This window comes from Xiphophorus hellerii, chromosome 9 (genome assembly GCF_003331165.1).
Source record: "Xiphophorus hellerii strain 12219 chromosome 9, Xiphophorus_hellerii-4.1, whole genome shotgun sequence".
Classification (NCBI taxonomy): domain Eukaryota; kingdom Metazoa; phylum Chordata; class Actinopteri; order Cyprinodontiformes; family Poeciliidae; genus Xiphophorus; species Xiphophorus hellerii.
In genome coordinates this window covers 5,660,902-5,680,155 of record NC_045680.1, presented here as the reverse complement: position 1 = coordinate 5,680,155, position 19,254 = coordinate 5,660,902, and the positions used below count along the sequence as shown (strand labels likewise).

At 36.8% G+C, this 19,254-nt stretch overlaps 1 protein-coding gene across 6 annotated transcripts in view; it reads left to right on the top strand.

Annotated features, from left to right (window-relative positions):
- LOC116725582 (cAMP-specific 3',5'-cyclic phosphodiesterase 4C) overlaps positions 1–19,254 on the top strand; it is a 120,079-nt gene that overhangs the window by 69,068 nt on the left and 31,757 nt on the right. The window contains exon 1 of one of the 6 annotated variants that reach the window (XM_032571723.1): positions 7,333–7,942. The exons of 3 other annotated variants lie outside the window; for them this stretch is intronic. In XM_032571723.1, coding sequence (XP_032427614.1) covers positions 7,692–7,942 — 251 coding nt within the window. In that variant the 5' untranslated portion in view covers positions 7,333–7,691. Of the gene's footprint in view, positions 1–7,332; positions 7,943–19,254 lie in introns of those variants that run through there. 2 more of the 6 variants (XM_032571725.1, XM_032571722.1) reach the window with 2 other exon arrangements.

The following is a 19,254-nucleotide window of genomic DNA, read 5'->3' as shown; positions in this document are numbered from 1 at the left end:
TGAATTTTGACAGAAAATCTATTATATAATTAAATGAGGACAGCAGAAACTTTTTTTTTTTTTCTGAAACACTTTCTAATCGTCTCGCAGTTGCTTGAATCCTGCAGGAGAAAGTCAGTGTGGAGCTAATTTAATGTGCCCAGCTATTCTGTGATGAAAAAGTAGTTTTAATTTCTTTTGTTTTGTTTAATTGCCCTTTCAACTCGAGGTGGAACAACAGTTTATCTGGACGCCTGATCAAAATTATCCAATTGAAGGAATAAATTTGATTCTGCTCCACATTAAAAAAATCATTATACCTAATTTCTCTCTGTCTAACAATGAATCTGAATAAACTTTTAATGTTTTAGGTTAGTTAGGATTACCAAAATACTTTCTAATAATTAAAGAAAAGAAATTGTAATTATTACTTCTTTAAATTCAAACCTTTAGACACAGTAAGATTACTTTGTCTTTAATCAGTCAGTGATATCGCACATTTTTAATCTTCCAATAAATTAATTTAGAATATCTGAATGTGTTTTTGATCAAAATCTTAAGCAGTATTTTAACAAGTCTGCTTTAGAAGCAATTTCTGTTTGCCTGAAGCTGTTCATCTGTCAATTATATCCCAGTATAAACATGGGAATGTTTTCTGGACGTGTTTGGTGTGAAATGTGTCTATCCTACCACGGGAAAAACAAGCAAACAAAAGAGACAAAAAGATGTTTTGAAAATGCTTCTAGAGGAGCTGGTAACAGAACGCTGTGAGAAACAGTGAAATGAGACGTTTATGAACATCGACTGGTGAAGGAGACTTTTTGTTCTGGCCTTGCAGGAAACCGTTGCTTGACCGTGTGGTCAACTAATGCTGTATTTTCCAAATTTGTTAAAAAACAAACTTCTAGAAAAAAACCGAAGAGCCCATTGCACTGAACCCCATTGAAAACCTCATTGTTATTCCACCAAATATTGATTTCTGAACTCGTCCTGAGTTAAAACATTAGCAATGCTGTTTCTAAACGGATATAAACTTGTTTTCTTTGCATTATTTTTCATTTTCTGCAAATAAAAATGTTTTGCTTGTAATTTCGGAGGCATGTTGTCAGTAGTTCATTGAATAAAAGAACAAACATATAAAATCAGAGAAACTGATCATTTTAAGTGGTCTATTAATTTTTCCCAGAGCTGTATATCGAAAAAAAAAAAAATATTGTAACAAAGCATAGAATTAGACTGAATAGATCTGGCGTTGTAGATTGGACACATTGTCACCAATAATCGATCTGAAATGTTTTTCACACACCTCTTCTCCTTTTGTAATTATTTATTCAATTTCTCTCCAATTCTCTACCTACAAACTTCTTCCCAATCATGAAACCACCGACCAATTTCTGACTATGTTCTTCAAAGCATATCAGTGTAAACTAGGCACAGAACACGCCTCACCCTCACACACCCTCACACACCCCCACACACGCACACACACACACCCAGTGTCAGTCACGCTCACAGGGACAGATGCGTGCACATTCATGACACTCCTCCCTCACAGCTTGTTCTCATTAGCAGAAGTAATGCTGTCATTGGAGCCAGAAGCCAGCTGGGCTGGAGAAGTCATTTGGCTGCTGGGATTTGGTTACACTGTGGCCCAACAAACACTTCATTCCCAGTAAATCCCTGACCCCAGCATCTGCTTCTGAGCCCGATACGTTTCCCAAACATGTTGCACAAGAAGCCTGGTGGAGGAAAATGGGTTTCACTTTAATGTAACTTTAGATTTATAATAGTGATACTTTAGTTTTCAGCCATGATGTTGCTTGTTTGTGTTAAAAATAGGCAGAGCGGTCTAGGTTTTTACATCGCTGTGCTTTGTTCATTTAAGTCCAAAACTATTCACAAAGTTGCAGATTGAACTTTATCCATTGTCTATGCCTGGAAACAGATTTAAAGCATTGTTTGTTTTTTTAATTACCAACATACAGCTCAGGAAAAAACTAAGAGTCCACTGCACTGAACCCCATTGAAAACCTCCTGGTTATTCCACCAAATATTGATTTCTGAACTCTTCTGGATGTGACAGAATGGACATTAGAAATAATTACATCCCCTCTCATTTCTTAGTTACATTGAAGACTTCTGTTTGACTATAGGAATTTTTTTTTTTAAGCTGCACTTTTCCTATTCGGACTGAGGGAGGCATTAAGCTGTAGTTATAGCAGTTCGCCACCAGTGGGCGTATAGAACTCAGTGAGCACTCCTGCGCAGTAACAGCTGATCAGCGGAGGCGCTAATTATCCCTCTGTCTGTGTTGTTAACAGGTAAATATAAGTTAACTCTGCTATTTACATTATCTAACTTGGATTGGAGAAATGAGTGTGCAACATTGAGTTAAAACATTAGTATTGTTGTTTCTAAATGAATATGAACTTGTTTTCTTTGCATTATTTGAGGTCTGAAAGCACTGCATGTTTTTCATTACTTGACCATTTCTCATTTTCAGCAAATAAATACTAAATCTTTGCTTGAAATTTCAGAGACATGTTTCCAGTAGTTCATAGAATAAAATAATAATGTTCATTTTACTCAAACATTTACCTATAAAAAGTAAAATAAGAGAAACTGATCATTTTACGTTGTCTTGATTTTTTCCAGTGCTATATTTCCTCTGACTAGATGTAATATTAGTGTTTTTTAGTGACCTGAATTTGCTAGAAAATCTGAGGATGGAGCTAAAGATTAAGGTTATGGCACAGAGACTTTCCACTGTCCAAGACTTGGAGCTCATCACCAGCAATAAATCGTCATGAGTGGAAACATGCAATAACCTAAATGGGAGCTATTTGATTTGATTGATTGATTTCAAACAATTTTCTCATATTTTCACTTGTAACTAGGACTTTTCAACTGATATTAAGGAATTATTTACTTAAAATAAGCTCACATTTCTTACTGAAAAGTTACTTGTAGACTAATTTTGTCTTATTTCAAATGTACTGAGATATTTGCACCAGAAACTAAACCAGAAATACTTGGCTAGGTTTTGCATTGTAAGAGGGATAATATGTTGGGGTTTTTTTTTAGCTTCATCATTTAAACAGACAAACAAGTTGATTTCTAAAGAACTGTAGGTATAAGATTGAAATACAGTATATGATGAACTTCATGTTTGATGAATCTTTCAGATTCAGAGTCAGGTTTTTGCTGTTTTTTCCTTAAAAAAAGACTTTTCAGTAACGTTCTGTTGCCATTGATAGGCTTTAAAGTCTGATGTGTATTCACATGTACTTTATTTGCACATTGAGTGAGAAATAATAAGCTAAAGAAAACTTTAGAAATCCTTCATTAAGCTTAATAATGACGACCACTTAAAACGTTACCACAAGGCTTTCATTTTATTTGGACGCTGATGCCTGACAGTTTGTCGAGAAGCAAATGTCCACCTGGTCTTAATGATTTAAAACAAACCTGTGCTGTTTTAGCTCTATGTTCTGTTTACCTTTAATAAAAGGTGTGAGGTTTTAGTGCTTTTCCTGCCAGGAGGCTGATAAACAGGACGGGATGTTCTGCAGTATTGTGTTACTCATGCTCCTGAGGAAACATTATGACAGGGAGCCTTTCATCAAGCCATGCAAATTCAACAGGGCCAACTCTTTAGATGAGAAAACAAATCTGGATCACAACTCTGCTTCAATCTGTAGCAGCTGGAGGGGAATTGGATGTTTTTGATGTGTTTTTGCTCATGGGTGCTTGATTGATCTCTTGCCTTCCCATGTCAGTTTTGTTTTTATTATTTTAAAACGTCAATAAAATTCATTTTCAGTTTCCATGTTGGATTTTAGCTCATGGTTCCTCTTAATGATCATACTCATGATTTGCTTCACCAACACAGAAGAAAATCGTATTAGTTTCTAGTGCAAATGTCTTAGTACAATTGAAATAAGAGAAAACAAACTTAAAAGTGACTTTTCAGCAATATATAAGACTTTGTTTATGTCAATATTTCCTTAGAGTAGATTTAGAAAGTATTAGTTTCACTGGCAGATTATTTCACATATAAAAATAAATTTTTCCCATGTTATAAGTGAAAAGATCTGCCAGTGGAACTAGTTCTTTTTTTATCAGGATTTAAGAACTATGGATTTAAAACAAGCTCCTATATCTTAGTTAAAAGTTACTTGTAAATTAATTTTGCACCAGAAAAAGACAAAAATACTTGGTAAGATTGTGTGTTTTTGCAGTGAACCTGTTTATGGTTACTAATTGCACAACACATTGCTTCTAATTTTTCAGAAATGAGGAAATTATATCATTATGCTGTATAGGCATGCACATGCGGTGAACTGGAGGTCAGTGGTCTGGTCTGGTAATAATTTAATATGCTGGAATGACAGAAAATTATTATTTTTTTCTCTTCTGAAACATGCTGGCAGAAGGACTAGATTTTTTTCCCCATGTTTTTAAACAATGGAGCCATTAGTGTAGCAGCAGGCCAAGTGATGTAACCCTGTTAACAGAGGCATCTGACTTTTAATTTAATTGGGACAAAAATAATATAAGATTCATGAAGTTAGTTAGATATAATCAGAATGTTATGCAATATTGTTATAGAAATTTAAGAAGAAAATGGTAGCCTTGGTAGTATTATCTGTAGTATATTTTTCAAAATTTTGGAGGTAAATGTTGAAAATTCTCGAATGTCGTGTATATTTTAATGTTAATGTGTTATATTTTGGAAACAGTGTCACAGGTTTTTCCATTTACAGTAGATCCTCGCCTGTTTATGATTCAGCGTTTACAGGTTTCACCGTTTAATGTCACTGGAATTTATTCTCAGAAAATGTCTTGTTTGCTGATTCTTTTGTAGAATTTTTTTGAAATATTCAAAGGAAATGCAGCGTGGGAAGCTGAAACATCGAGGTGCAATAGTAGTCGACACTGCTGCATTTGAGTTTGCATTGATTCTGATAATTGTTTGGTCGGTTTGGTACTATTTACAGATTTACTGGCATTACATTTGATTCTCAAATAGTCTGATAATCAGAGGAGTTCATGGTTGACTCTGCGAGGTGCCCAGGCCTACAAAACTGTCATGATTTGCGGGTTGAGGTGGTGAGGATAAATGCCGAGGACCCTGGCTGAGAAGGAAAAAGATCAGTTTAATGAAAATGTCAGCGTACAAAAATCCAGGCAGCACAGGTGGGCAGCAGCAGAGGCCCTAACTCTGGTAGCAACTGGGAAACTCGTACCTGAAAAGACAGTAGTGGCAACAAACTATTGACAAGGACTCGACCAGGAAACACAGACACAATTAGGATCTGACCAGGAGCAGGGAACACAGGTGGGATTAAACACACAAGGAAGGTAATCAGGGGAAACGAGGGACAGTTGGGGACAATCAAGGGGCAGGCGGGACAACATGGAGAACCAACTGAGAAGAGAGACCTAAATTAATATACAGAAAAACCAAATCCTCACAAAACAAGCCCATCTCATCAACCCTCCACCACCACTGGTATGAGGCTTTTGTGATGACATGCTGTGCTCGTTTTCTCAATGATCAATTCTTGGAAACATTGACTACTATCCTGCATGTTTTCCATGGACCTCAGATGGTCTTTGAAACCCCCACTTTGGTGCAAACTCAACAAAAAATGTGCAGTGTTTCTAAATATTCATGTTGGTGTGGAGAGGTCTTCGAAGTGAAATCCCTGCCTCTGCTCCGCTGTCAGCGCCACATCAGCCCATCTGGTTAGACTCTACAATTATTTATTTAAATAGTCTGTCATTGCCGTCCACCTCCACTCCCGCTTGTGACTGCCAACACGTCCATCTCTTGCTGTCTCAGAAGACAAATATTTGCCTGCAGTGTTGACAGTGGGGGGGGACTTGCCACTTTGTGACATCAGTGGGTTCCAGTAAGTCCAATCGGTCTCTGCGGTGAAAGTGATCCCACTGCTGCCGTTACTGAGCACTGAAACTTGTGTCGTCTCGCCTTCCAGGTGAACTTTAGCTATCTTTAAAGTTAACTAAATAGGGGTTGTGTTAAAATTTGAAGTGTAAACTTTTGGTTTTCTTTACTAGACTTATTAAATGTTACAAAACTTGAGACAAAGCAGCTTCTTCATGGGATAGTTTAATTAATGTAGCAAAATAAATTAGTATAAAAAACTTAAACTGGCTGTGTAATGTGATGTAGTTACTTCTCTCCCAAAGTCCGTCTCTGATTGGTTGACTTAGCTGGTTCACATGGCAGGACTTTAAAGTTGTCAGTTGAATTTTAAAGGGGATTTATTATGCAAGATGCACATTTTGCATGTTTTTGTACTTCCATTTGGGTTTCTATTGCGTCTACAAGCAGAACAACCCACCCGGTTGTTTTTTGGCAATAGGTTAAAGTTTTCTGGTGTCTCTAAAATTACCTGTAATGTCACAAATCAGCAGGCATTGCCCATTACCTCGCAACCTCAGAAAACTCCAGTCCATTACCTAGCAACCCAAGTTGAGCTCCAGCACATTTGGTCAGCTGATTTTTTATGCGCTGTACATTGGCTGCTGGAAAAGACACGTGTTCAGTCGTTGACCTACCATTCAGAAACCACTTGCTGCATTCTTGTTGGTTGTGCAGGAGGCACCACTTCTGCTTTTCAAAGATGTAAGGTTGTATAATTGTGCATCTGTTTGCAGTCATTTTCACGTGTGAGTTTAAACGTTGAGTTGGGAGGCACGGCCAGCAGCAGCTGATTTGGATTTAAAGTGACAAGACGCCCTAAAACAGTTCATTCCAAAAAGAGCTCAAATCAGACAGAATTGAGAAGACTGAAATATCATTATCTAAGAATGTATCAAAAAATGTAATGAACATATTTTGTATCACCCATAGACCGATCTTGTTCAAGGAGGCAAAATAGGTAGCATAGGTAGCATTATTGTTAGAACCAACCCGATAGTTGGAGCGTCCTTAAGACTGTTGGAAGGGAAAATCGGATCAAAACCTTGACATAAATACCTTACCATGTGAAAAAAAAACCCCAGAGAAAAACAGAACCAACCAGAATCTTGTCCAACTGAGCTGGAACCAAACTTAGTCAGTATTCCAGATTTGAGTTGTGATAAATGTTTTTGTGGCAGAAGACTTCAAAAGTACAAAAGACAAAGAAGCAAACATCTTTCTGATACTGCAGCTTTCTAATTCAAGTCTTCCTCTTGCAGTAACAACTTCCACACCGAAGAGGGATCAAAAAAAGATCTGATTTTCCGATTTCTGAGAGGTCTGTGTTTTTGTTGAGCCCCAGACAAAACCGTCTGCGTGTAGCAGAGTTCAAACCTCACAAAGTTTGATGTTCTGCAGACACATGGTGCAGCAAATCCAGCTGAAGGCTGCTCTCGTCTCTCACCCTCGCCACACATACTGTACATGCATGTGTTTGTTTTTTTAAGCCTGGAAGGAGGAGGCACCCAGAAAGAGCCACAGCGAGTGAGCCGTGAAGGGAGGGATTAGAAGGAGAGTTCAGCTCTGAACTTGTCCATGTGGATTCGAAGCCGGTCGCTTCTGTTTCTCCACATGAAGCAGCAGCATGCCGTGCAGGAAATAACTCTTTGAATCCCACCCTGCTTTCATTCCCTGTCGCTCCCTTCCCTCGGACTGGAGTCATGCCCCCGAATCGCGCCGTGGAGGGCTTCCCTCCGTCTGCCCGCGTCTCACTGGAGACATGTTGCAGAGGAGAGCAGAGAGACGTCAGGAGCCGAGGAGCAGAGGAACGCTCGCTGGAGGAAGAGGACAATTAGTGGAAACCGAAGCAGAGGGGGAACTCACTGGAATTGCAGAGATGAGTTTACCGACTAACTGTATGTACCTGGCGCCCTCAGTCCAGGATCGCTGCTTCAAAGTGCGGAGCGGGAACATCTGCGGGTCACCGTGCGCCGTCAACCGGCCCATAGACATCGTCCAGAAGCGTAGGCGGTAAGACCGATGTGACATCAGTCCAGATGTAGTTGTTACACAACTTCAAAATGTTGTTACACAATGGAAAACAAAGTTGCACAAATTATATTAATTTATATAAGGAGGAAAATGCGAGTGTTTGGCGAAAAAAGGTGTACTGCGGTTTATTTTAGGTCATCCACTCAGGGAAGATTTCTACATGCAGTCATATTCAATGAATTAGAATATTATATAAGTTCTAAATTGATTTATTTCAGTAAATTCTCAACGTGAAAAAACATTTTATAGATTAAGGCTTTATGTCAGTTTATTATGATGCTTTTCTGATCAGAACATTTTAAAATATACTTTTAATTTGACAAATCTTCCAATTTATTGAAATTTACTGTGATGTTGTGTTGTGAAAATTAAGTTTTTGTATACTGCAACTTAGATTTTGTTCTAGCAATTTAAAGCACATTCTCAAATAGTAAAAGCATGAATCCCAATCCAACTAAAACGTAACCAGAATCAAACTCTCACGGCGACTCTCACTTCAGGAATGACTGCTGTTATTTTTTTTTGACACCTATCTCTGAATTATTTCTGTTCAACACCGACGTTACTTTGGTACGAGCCGTAGATATTCCCATCATCCATAGCGACGTTTTAGCCTCACAAGTCTTTGAATCTGTCGGGTTTAAACTGAGGTCAGACTGGTTTAATTTGATTTCCTAAAAATCCGGATGGAGCATCGACTCACGGCTCCTGTTACCTTTTCATGCGCTTAATCACAGCCTCGCAGAAACTTTCAGGGTTTTGACCCACATAGCCCATCACAAGTTTAAATGCTTTTATCACAAATGTGAATATCATTACTTTGGGGTTTTTAATAATTTTTTAATAGCTTTTTTTTTGGCCACAATAGTGCGTTTTTAATCAGTTGCTTATTTTTATTGACTTAAAAACAAGCTCCAATATTTTGTTGAAAAAAGTTAGTTAGTAAGTTGTTGTATTTCAAATGAACTAAGACCATAAGCAAGGTCAAAATCTTCCCTGATTTACTCATAATGGTGGTGGCAGCATTATGCTTTTCAGCTGCACTTCTTACAGTGGATAAAGTAATGAAAAAGGAGGTTTTTGGGTCAGTGATCTCAAACATGACACATTCGGATAAAGCAGGCCGACGTTAAGCTTCTGAATCTCTTACATGATTATAATTTGTGGACTACAGTTAAAAAACTGGGCTGTGCCGGAAAACCAATGGAGTCAAATGAACTGTAGAGAATCAGAATCAACTTTATTGGCCAAGAAATTTGACATCAGCTTCAAGCACTTTCAGTCCAAATGTTTATGTTCAACTTTTTTTTTTTTAGATAAAGAAAACAAAAGAAAGAAGAGCGCAGTAAAGTAGCTGACAAGTCAGGCCATCAAAGAGACAGCTTAAACTGTCTCCGTAGCGACTGGTTTTTGCTAAAAACGCTTTGTAGTACTTAAATGTTTGTGTCCAGCATGTGTGAGATCTGCAGAGACATTAAACTGACTGAGTTTAAAGCTCTACAGATCCTGGAAAGAGGAAAGGTAAACCCTGATGATGCTCTCTCCAGATCTAATCGATCATTGCAGTATGTTCCTGTTCTGTTTTGTGGATGAGTGATGGATAAAGTCAGAACAGACTGAAGACGACCAGCAGCTCCTGTGGATGGCTTTACTTCTAGAGTTTCCACAGGAAGAACAAAGTTTCTGTGTGAGTCTCACACAGGGTCAGTGATTTCTCTAACAGGGAGTGAGAAAGTTCAGGCCAGTTGAATCACGTCGTTTTGGCTTGTTCCAGTAGTGAAGCGGTGAATCATTTGGACTGATGTGACTCCATCTTGCAGCTTGCACAATGGATTACTGACATACATAGCGCTTCTGATTATTAGAAAAGTAGTCACCAAACTTTTCAGCTTCCAATAAATAAAACCACAGCCTAATAGGGTCATTTAACAAGGCTATTATCACATGCTCCCTCAGGATGATGTCATTCTTGCTGTTTTCAACTCTTATTTTACTCAATTCATTTAAACATATCAGTATTTACTCTTTATCGTAAAATTAAAACAAGTTTTAAAACTTTTCAACATTTCATGAGTAAAAGGAAGGAGAAAGAAGAAATAAAACTTTCATATTACAGTATAACAGAATTAATATAAATATCCAGTTAGCTAACTAGCTATCTAAAACATTAGTTAATAAATTCAATGCATCTAAATAGTTTTAGAACTTTTTAATCTCCTGATCCAAATTATTCTGTATTTTAGTCCATTAATATAAACCTTAAAGGGTTTAGATCCGAACATGGAACCTTGTGGGACTCCACATTTAATGAAGTATCTGTTTGATCTCTGATGCTTCATCTGTGAACTTAATAAACTGTTTCCTGCTTGTCAACTAATTGCTCAGCCTTTTATGAATGTTATTTCTGCAATGCTGCAATTTTGAAAGTAAAAATGTAGGATCTGTAGTAGAGTAGGACTTTTTAAAACATTAATCTATTTTGTAAGCATGATTTCAAAACTGTGCAATTACAAATCCGTCTGATCCTTTTTTCCTGTTTTTTCCCACAGTGGCGTCTTGAACGCAGCTTTGGGAAACAGTGTAGTGTTTTTATTGATCTGCATTGCATCTTAAATCACATTCAAATGCCTCTTTAATTTTGCTGAGAGGAACGAGAGTCAGTCAATAAGTTAAAGAGGTGATGATTTCCAAAGAGTTTCGCAAACTCTCCCAAATACATCAGAACTGAGTAATCCCTTATTTTTGCCATTTAATTTAAACATCATGTTGTTTATAAAAACTCAGACAAAGCTGTAAAAACTACTGCCTCCTCAAAAAGGTATTTATTACAATCCCAAAAAAGAAACTAGAATCAAAGGTCATATTTTAGAGCTCCAAATTAAAACTGTAAATCAGTAACTAAAAGATTAAATTCCTGAAGGTTTTTACTGTATATTAGAAGCACATGGTGGGCAAACTGAAACTAAAGTTGTTGTCAGTGATTGTGGGATGACGACACGTTACTGGGACCAGATGTTTGTCTGCCTCCTTACGAGTCACAGAAGGAAACACTGACTGTGCGGCTGACCTTCCAGAAAGTAATGACGCCATCAGCGGGGAGGTGGGGAGAGGATCAAAGTAACTTTATAATGTCAACCCTGTAATAAAAGGGAAAAAAATCAAGGGCACGCTGCAAACGAATGCTGAGCTGAACATATTTATAGGTACGATGGATTTACCACACGTATCTAATGATGAAGTCGAAGCAGAAAGAGCAGGAGAGTCTGTTTGAAGTGATACATGCAATCTTTTCCTACATTTTCAGAAAAGGGGAACACGTCATTTTCTTTCTTATTTAGTTAAAGGAGGTGTTGACTGTGTGGAAAAGGATAATTAAAGGCTAATTATTCGCCTACGTGACTTTTAAATTCTCCTTTTTCAAACTGGAGCTGATGTTTTTGATGGTCGTTGCGGGAAGAACAGACGTTTGTACCTGAACAAAAAAGGAAATCTAAGAGTTCAGCTGATGTGTTTGAAGGCAAAGAGGCCATCGATGTTAAAGAGGATAATTCATAAGTTAGTGAGATTTGTCATCAAAAACATAAATGTTTACATTTCTTCTTTTTTTCCAGAAATTTCATTGTTGCTCTGAGATTGAGCTTTTCTTTCCTGTCTTTTGTTCTAAACCTAAAGTCACTTTGTTCTTTCAGAAAATTCACAAATATGAAGATTTTTAAAGATTTTTTCCGATCATTATAGCGAAAGTCAACAGTGTAGGTTGTCTGTAATGATCGGGCCGCTTTTAAAACACTTTAAACTTTATAATGAAGAGCTTCTATGAAATTAAACAATTCATTTGAAGAAAACGTTTCCTTTTTAATCTAATCATGACAATAATTATCAAAGAAATACAGGCTGACACATTAAACAAAATCTGAATCACTGACTTCCCATTAAAACTCCAACAACTGAGCAAGTTGCATGACTTCAGGATCTCCTTATTTTTTGATATTATTAACAAAAGAAAATTGAAAAATGTATTTTTTTCAAAATGTCATCAACTATTTTGCTATATATGAAGCATATTTAGGGGATTTCTTTTTCAAAAGCTGCTTTGATTTCATTGCTGGCCTTACGGAGGCTCATTCCTGCCAAAATTGGTGATAAAAACATAAATTGTTTGATAAAGTAATAAATGTGCCAAATAATGCATCCAATAAAATAATTTTCCCAACTTATTTGATTATACAGTGACAATAATCATTTGTTAATCATTTTCAACTCCATTAATGTAACACAGTTTTATTTCTTTTGTTAGTTTCATTTTTATTTTCAAATTCTGCAGTTACCTATTACAATTATTTTTATTTACTGCCACTTTTTAAATTATACATTATTTTTTTTGCCTTTTTTGTGGAAACTGAAGTTAAATTAAATGGACAAAGTAACTTACAGAAAGATGCTTAGATACACTATAAAATGACGCGTATAGGAACTTTTTTTACTCAGCTAAATATTTCCTGTTTTAGATCAGTCACTAGTAACAATATTATTTATTTTGGGGGGTTTTTTCTTAGCAATTGTAGCACTTTATTCAAATTAAGAAGTTCAATATTTGGAATTGGTTAAAATCTCATTTTCATTGATTTCATAAATTTTTCTTCATTATTTCTTTTGCCAGCTTCAAGTTATTTCAGTGACTATTGTGTTGTTTTTTGTTTATGACCAGAGGAGTAGCACTACTTTTATCCACGTCTGTAACTCACATTTTCTCCCGTTTCTGCCTCTGATTGCTCTTTTTAGTTGCGGACGTGTCTCCTCCGCGATGATGATGATGAAGACTGAAGTCAGACTCAGAGTTGCTCATTTCGTTATGATTAATCTCACAGCAGGGATTCCCCATGATAACTAGACTCTGACTCACGCAGTCAGGAGGAGCTCGTCTTCCTGGGAACCAGCAGTTTAGTGTTTTTGACTTTTGCTCTTAAAATGTAGCTTGACAGAAGCGAAGCAGTGAAGCTGCTGCTCCTCCTGCAGCTGATATTTTAGTCTGAGGCGTTCAGTGTTGCTGTTTCTGAGAAAGTTCTGGTGATTTATGTTGTATTAGGGCTTTTCTCTGCAAACATCATGGCAGCTATGCAGCTGATGGTTTATTTTTCTCATGCAAAGCTTTGGGTTGTTAAAAGGTCGTCCACTTTTATGTTTACGTATAGAAGCTGTTGCTTTTTGGCTGCTTGTACAGATTTACAGCAGCGCACACATTCAGGGTAGAAACGTGTAAAAAGGGTTCCAAGTGTATTTCTTATAGTAGCGGTAATATCACTCTGCAAAATGGAAAGAAATCCAATTTCTAATTTTAATTCATTCATTCATTTTAATACTTTCCAGGTGCTCAGGAAGAGTTGGATCTAATGGAAAATAAAGGAATTAAAATAAACCCCATTTAGGCAGCCTGTTATTTATTAAACTCAGAGGAAATAAATCGAAGTGCAATCTGTTGATTGACAGGTTTTTATATTGAAAAGATCAGTCAGTCAAGGTGCAAAAATTAAACAACTTCAGTTAGGGCTGAAACGATGAATCGTGATGCATCAATTATTGAAATAATTATAAACTAATTTACTAATTAATTAATCATTAAGTGGAATAAACACACTGTGAAAAAAGGCAAATTGCTGAAAAACCAACACATTCATAGGTGTAACCAAGCCAAAATTTTATTAAAATATATACATTTTTAATTTAAGATTTAAAAAACTTATTTTTCTGTAAATATTCTCTACCGAGAACTCCTTAAGTGGCTCCAATTGGTTCAAATTATGTACAAAAAAAAATAAATTGCCTATTAAGCATCAAGTTAATCACCAGTTAATCCATAAAATAGTCAACAGATCAGCACTGCACTGTACTGACGTTCAGTCGAGCAGATGAACTTTTCACATGTTGATGTTAGAAGTTGGTTTTTTTAGCTGCAGATTCATCCTTTGTTAGAAATGATCAACCATATACTAAAGAAATGCTGTTACTGCATTTTAGGCAAGAAAAAGTTTATTTTATTATTCATAAAAGGAATTGAATTATTTGTTTGATTGTATCTTTTAATGTATTCAACTAATGTAGTTTCTTGGATACTTTGCAACAAGTCCTCCTAACATAAGGTGTTTAACCACGAGGAAGTGAAATTATCTAATCTTGCATGAACAAAATGACAGATAAATGTGGAGCCACATCTGGTTTGGATGACACTGACTCTCACCTGAGATTTTTTGACCCTTGCAGCAGCAGAGAAAGAAAAGCTGACCTTTGACAGTGACGCAGCAGGTTGCCCCGCCCTCTGAGAGCTTCATTGCTTGCCAACATGCCACAACCTGACACACAGCGCAGTCTGCATGAGGTCAAAAGTCAAACCTGTCGGTGCTTTAGAACACCGTATGAAAAGGTGGAGTCGCGTCGGCAGAGACTGAGATGAAGTCGTGCTCTGAGATGATGAGTCATCTCTGATTATCATCAACTGTCTGCAGCTCTTGCTGCTTTCTCATATATTCTCAAAGTGCAGGCAGATTCCCTGCAGCTCCTGTGACGAATTTTCTGCTGGTGGGAGTTAATAGTTCATATCTGGCTCATGTCAGTCCAGTTTCTGCACCAAAGAGATGCAGTACTGGGAAAAAGTGTTTTTCCACTTACAGATTCCTACTTTTTGTTTTGTGTACGCTGATCATCAATCAAACATTTAATGTTATGCTTGAGTGATTTGAGTTCATGTTTGCAATTTTCTAATCAAGATTTCTCTTTTTGGAGAAATAAAAACATGCAAACCAACCTGACCTAATGTGGAAAAAGTGACAAAGACTAAATCCACAAAGAAATGAATGTTATTCATTTTTCTTTTAAATATTTGTGCAAATGCTGGGGGACTGAATTATGCCTTGCTACAAACAATATTTCTTTTATATTTACAGACTAACTGTGCTCAATTTAAAGTCTAGATTCAGTGTCTGTAATTAAAGAATAATTTGTTCTCAGGTCTTTTGCAAATCTTTTTGGTGGTTGTAATTATTGCATCCATTAATGATAGAAGTAGAAGTAGATTCAATTATATACTTTAATTTTTAAGGAAACTCACCTGCAGTTTCTTAAAGACTTGTTCAAATGTTGCATTTCTGAGCTTTGTCAAATCCAGATGGTTTTAGAAATTACCTCACATTTTTCACCTCAGCCTCAAACACAACTTACAGTCATCTTTTCCATACATAGTCGGGTCATTTATATTCAATATGCATGTCAACAACTGTAGTTGTGTTCACAACTTAGAAATTAACTAGTGAGCTGCACTTGGTGTTCCCTGTTGGAGTTATTTACCGCTGAATCCTTTCTATTTGGCTCTCTTACTGTAAACTGTTGCTATTCTTCTCCACTGTTGACTCAGATGTCTCCACGCCGATGCCACAAATCCCTTCAGTTTCCTCTTAAACCAGACATGATCTTAAACCAACAAAAACCCAAATATTCTTCGTTTATCTGCAGTTTTTTTTTCTGAGAAGCCACCCGTCCGTTCTGGGTTTTTGACCCGAGGTGACGGCTGACGGGAAATATTGACGTGACAATGGTTGTTCCCTGGCCTTGCTCCCAAATCATTTCCAATTCGCAGTTAGAGCCTCATCCTGCTGAACCGCAGAGTTTCCCCCCGGAGTCTTTCTCCTCCAGTCCTACAAACAAACACGTCTCAACAGAAATCCCACAAGCCGAGCCAGCTGGTTTCTTTTTGACTTGATTCATATGGCATCATTTTCTAAAACTTTTTGGTCTCTGTTATGGTGTAAAATCAAAACTGCAGCGAGCGGAGCGTTTGGCCGGGAATAATTTCAGGCCTGCGAGGCAGCGGGTCGATTGACATTTCAGTGACAAGCCACGAAACTCTAACTGACGTCAGCAGACGAGCGTTATTGTGTTTCTGTCACTGTGCTGTTGAGTATTGCTGATGGAAGAGTGGACTGGAGTGTTATCCTGACATCTCTGCAACTCCAGGAATGATGATCCACTCTGGGGCAAATTAACACCCAGCAAAGTGGCCTTGTTCTGTCATTTTCTACCCCGGGGAGCAGGCGAGAAGCTCGGTTCACGGAGTTTTGATGAGCGAGGAAGCAAGGCGTCCACATGAGGCCTGGTCCCGCGCTGTCAGTCACAGGTGAATTTTATCACCGATGTAGTCGCGAGTGGTCCGCATACACAGCGGGACGCCAGGTAGGAACCGGGGAACTGAGGGAACTGTTCCGTTTTTGTCAAAACATAAATATAAATCCTTGCATTGTTTGAATAAAAGAGACTGAGTTATTATATATGATGGGAGTTCCTGCAGTTTCGATTGATGATGTTATTAGAGGAAAATTAATTAAAGTTATATAGTGAATTCCCAACTTACGATGTAAATAAATTGGAGTTTTGATACTACATGTTTTCTTTGTTTTTTGAAGACATGTAAGGACTTGATGTTTTAGGTTTTTTTCTATTTTGTTATATTATGTAAAACTTAAATGAAGTAAAGGGGAAAAATCATATTAATAAGTGGGGCTTTGTGTCGCTGCTGCAGGTCTTTTTACTTGTAGTACAAAAACATATTTATGTTACTGCTTTCTTGGTTTTATTTGGGTCACTTTATGTAAAGTTTGCTGATTGGGGAACATTTTTGTAGCTTTGTGCACAGTCTGTTAAGAAGTATTCAGTTAAGAAACTGGATTTTATCCAACGTAACTTGGATCAGAACTGGCGCAGGATGAAGTCCCAATCTGGTTCTGCACTGTGTGTGCTTTATATCCTTCTGACAAAAAGACAAATATGTTTAATTCTTCTTTTATTACATTTTTTTTTTACTTAACCTAATTTCTTTTACTGTACTTCCTCCTGTTGTTTGGTATAAAATCGTAGAGTAGGTCCTCTAATGGCAGAAGTGAATCTTTTCTCTAGACCTGAATGGATTGATTGATGAAAATTTCTTGGTATTTATGGTAATAAAATTTTAAGAAGTACTTTTTATATTTGGTAGTTCAGGCTGGATTATAGCAGGATTTATTGAACTTCCTGTTTTTGCAGAGAGAAAAATAATTATAGATAAGCTTGAGAAAAATTATCTGATTTCATTAATTCAACAATGTTAATTCAACATTATCCCCATTTCATTTTACATTTTATTTTCCAGTTTGACTTTTTTATTTAATTTCTTTTTTTTAGTTTAAATATATTTTCCTATTTTTCATATTCTGTATTTATTTAATAGGGCTTTTTATTTACTCTTACTTTTTATTGATATTGCACTTCATAGAACAACAAAATGTCTAGTATAGACATTTTGCCAATATGTTCCCATCTAACAACTTACTATTGGCAATCCTTATTTTTATTTTTAAATGTATTAAAAGAGAGAGAAAACAAAACAAAAAATCCTGCATATGATTTAATAAAAAAAATGTAGCAGGAAAAAGTACATAAACATTTTTACTTTGGGAGTGGGATGACAAATTTATTCTTACTTTTTAATCATACATTGCTTTATTTTCTCATCTGATATTTCCTTTTTGCGTCTCCTGAACACATTAGCTTTGCGTACATTAAGCTACACCGTCTATAAATGTTCATATTGTTGGACAGATCATCAGATATATAGTGAGCTAAATATTTACTCACAGTACAAACTTTATATATGTTTCTTTCTTTCCTGTTTTATGTTTAAAGATGTATCTGTATGGATGGTTGATTGATGCTTTGTTGCTTTTACTTTTTCTTCAAACCACTCCTTTTCATTCAAAACTTTGTTTAGATCATATTCAGAGCAGAATGTTATTTATTTAACGTTAGCTTGATTCCTTTTCTTGCAGATTTAGCCAGCATTTTGTTGAATTCAACACTGATTTAGTCAATTAGAGAGTTAGTCATGACAGTGAACCTCAGTTCCTAACATGATGAAATCACATAAGCACATATAAGAACCTCCACGCTGACATTGTCTCCAACTTGTCATGTCCTGCTGATCAGAGATGTGATTGGCTGCTTCTGAGCTAATTAGGGAAGGAAGTGGCGCACTCGTTCCTCACCTCCAGCCTCGATCACCCTGCACTCAACGGCTCCAATTAGTGCCATATGTGCATGATTAGAGGAGCGCTCTGAGTCTGTCCTGTTGCTGGGCAAAGACGCTGCGTTTGTGTGAGTCGGCGTGTGTGTTTGAGTGTGTGTTGCTGGCCCGAACGAGCCTTTCCAGTTGTGTACCAGTGTGATGCCGGGTTGTTTGATTTTTGGGTCGATGTGAGAGCCAAATCTAGATCTCTGCTGCTGGGGACTGTAATTACACACACACTGCCTCTGTCTGTGTGTGTGTGTGTGTGGTTTGTCGGGGTGCACTACCCATTTCAACCAGTATCTAATGATGTTAATGCTGATCAGCCACTGTATGGATTCCTGCCTTGCTGGAGGCGCAGAGCTAATCGCTGCAGATATGATCGATACCCATCCTGAGGAGCAAATCAACCTTTGAGGCGAACTCCAAAAAGTTTAACCTCTACAGCTCCACTGAGTCATATCTACCAAAAGCAACCTTTTATATCTAAGATTTAGAGCACACGTGTCAAACTCGAGGCCCGGGGGTCAAATCTGGCTCACAGCAACTTTTTATGTGGCCCTCTATAATCCAAATTATATCAATAAATCCCTCCAGTTTTTCATAGACCTGCAAACTTCACATAAAATCAGCAGATCCCCACATTGTTTTCTTATCTCTACTGCAAATTTCTCTGAAAATTGTCCAGAAACATTGGCTTTAAGTGACTGCTACCTCAGCCTTACCTGATATCAAGTTATAAACTGTGTCCGATGCAGCGATTAATTTTAAAAAATCACATTTGATATCATACATTAGCACAAATATAAGAAAAATTTCTTGCAAATATATATTTTTTTTTTGCAAAATCTGTGATTTTGTGTGAAAATAAACAAACACAAAAACAATCACAAAATCCTGGATGGACTGATCAGTCTGAAAAGATGTTCAATATTTAATTTTAAGAGACACTCATTGAATTCTGAAACAACTATTTATTGATATTAATAAAATCAAATTAATTGCTTTTATCCATACATTCTGGCACAACTGGCCCTTTAAGAACATTTAAAGAGCCGGTCAGGGGCATCAAAATGAAACTGAGTTTGAAGCAGTAAAAGTGACAAGAAAAACTATTTATTCCATATTTTTTATATAACACAAATACTGCTCTTGAAAAACACATCCATTTTTATAAGCATGGATTATAAATCAATAACAATATAGA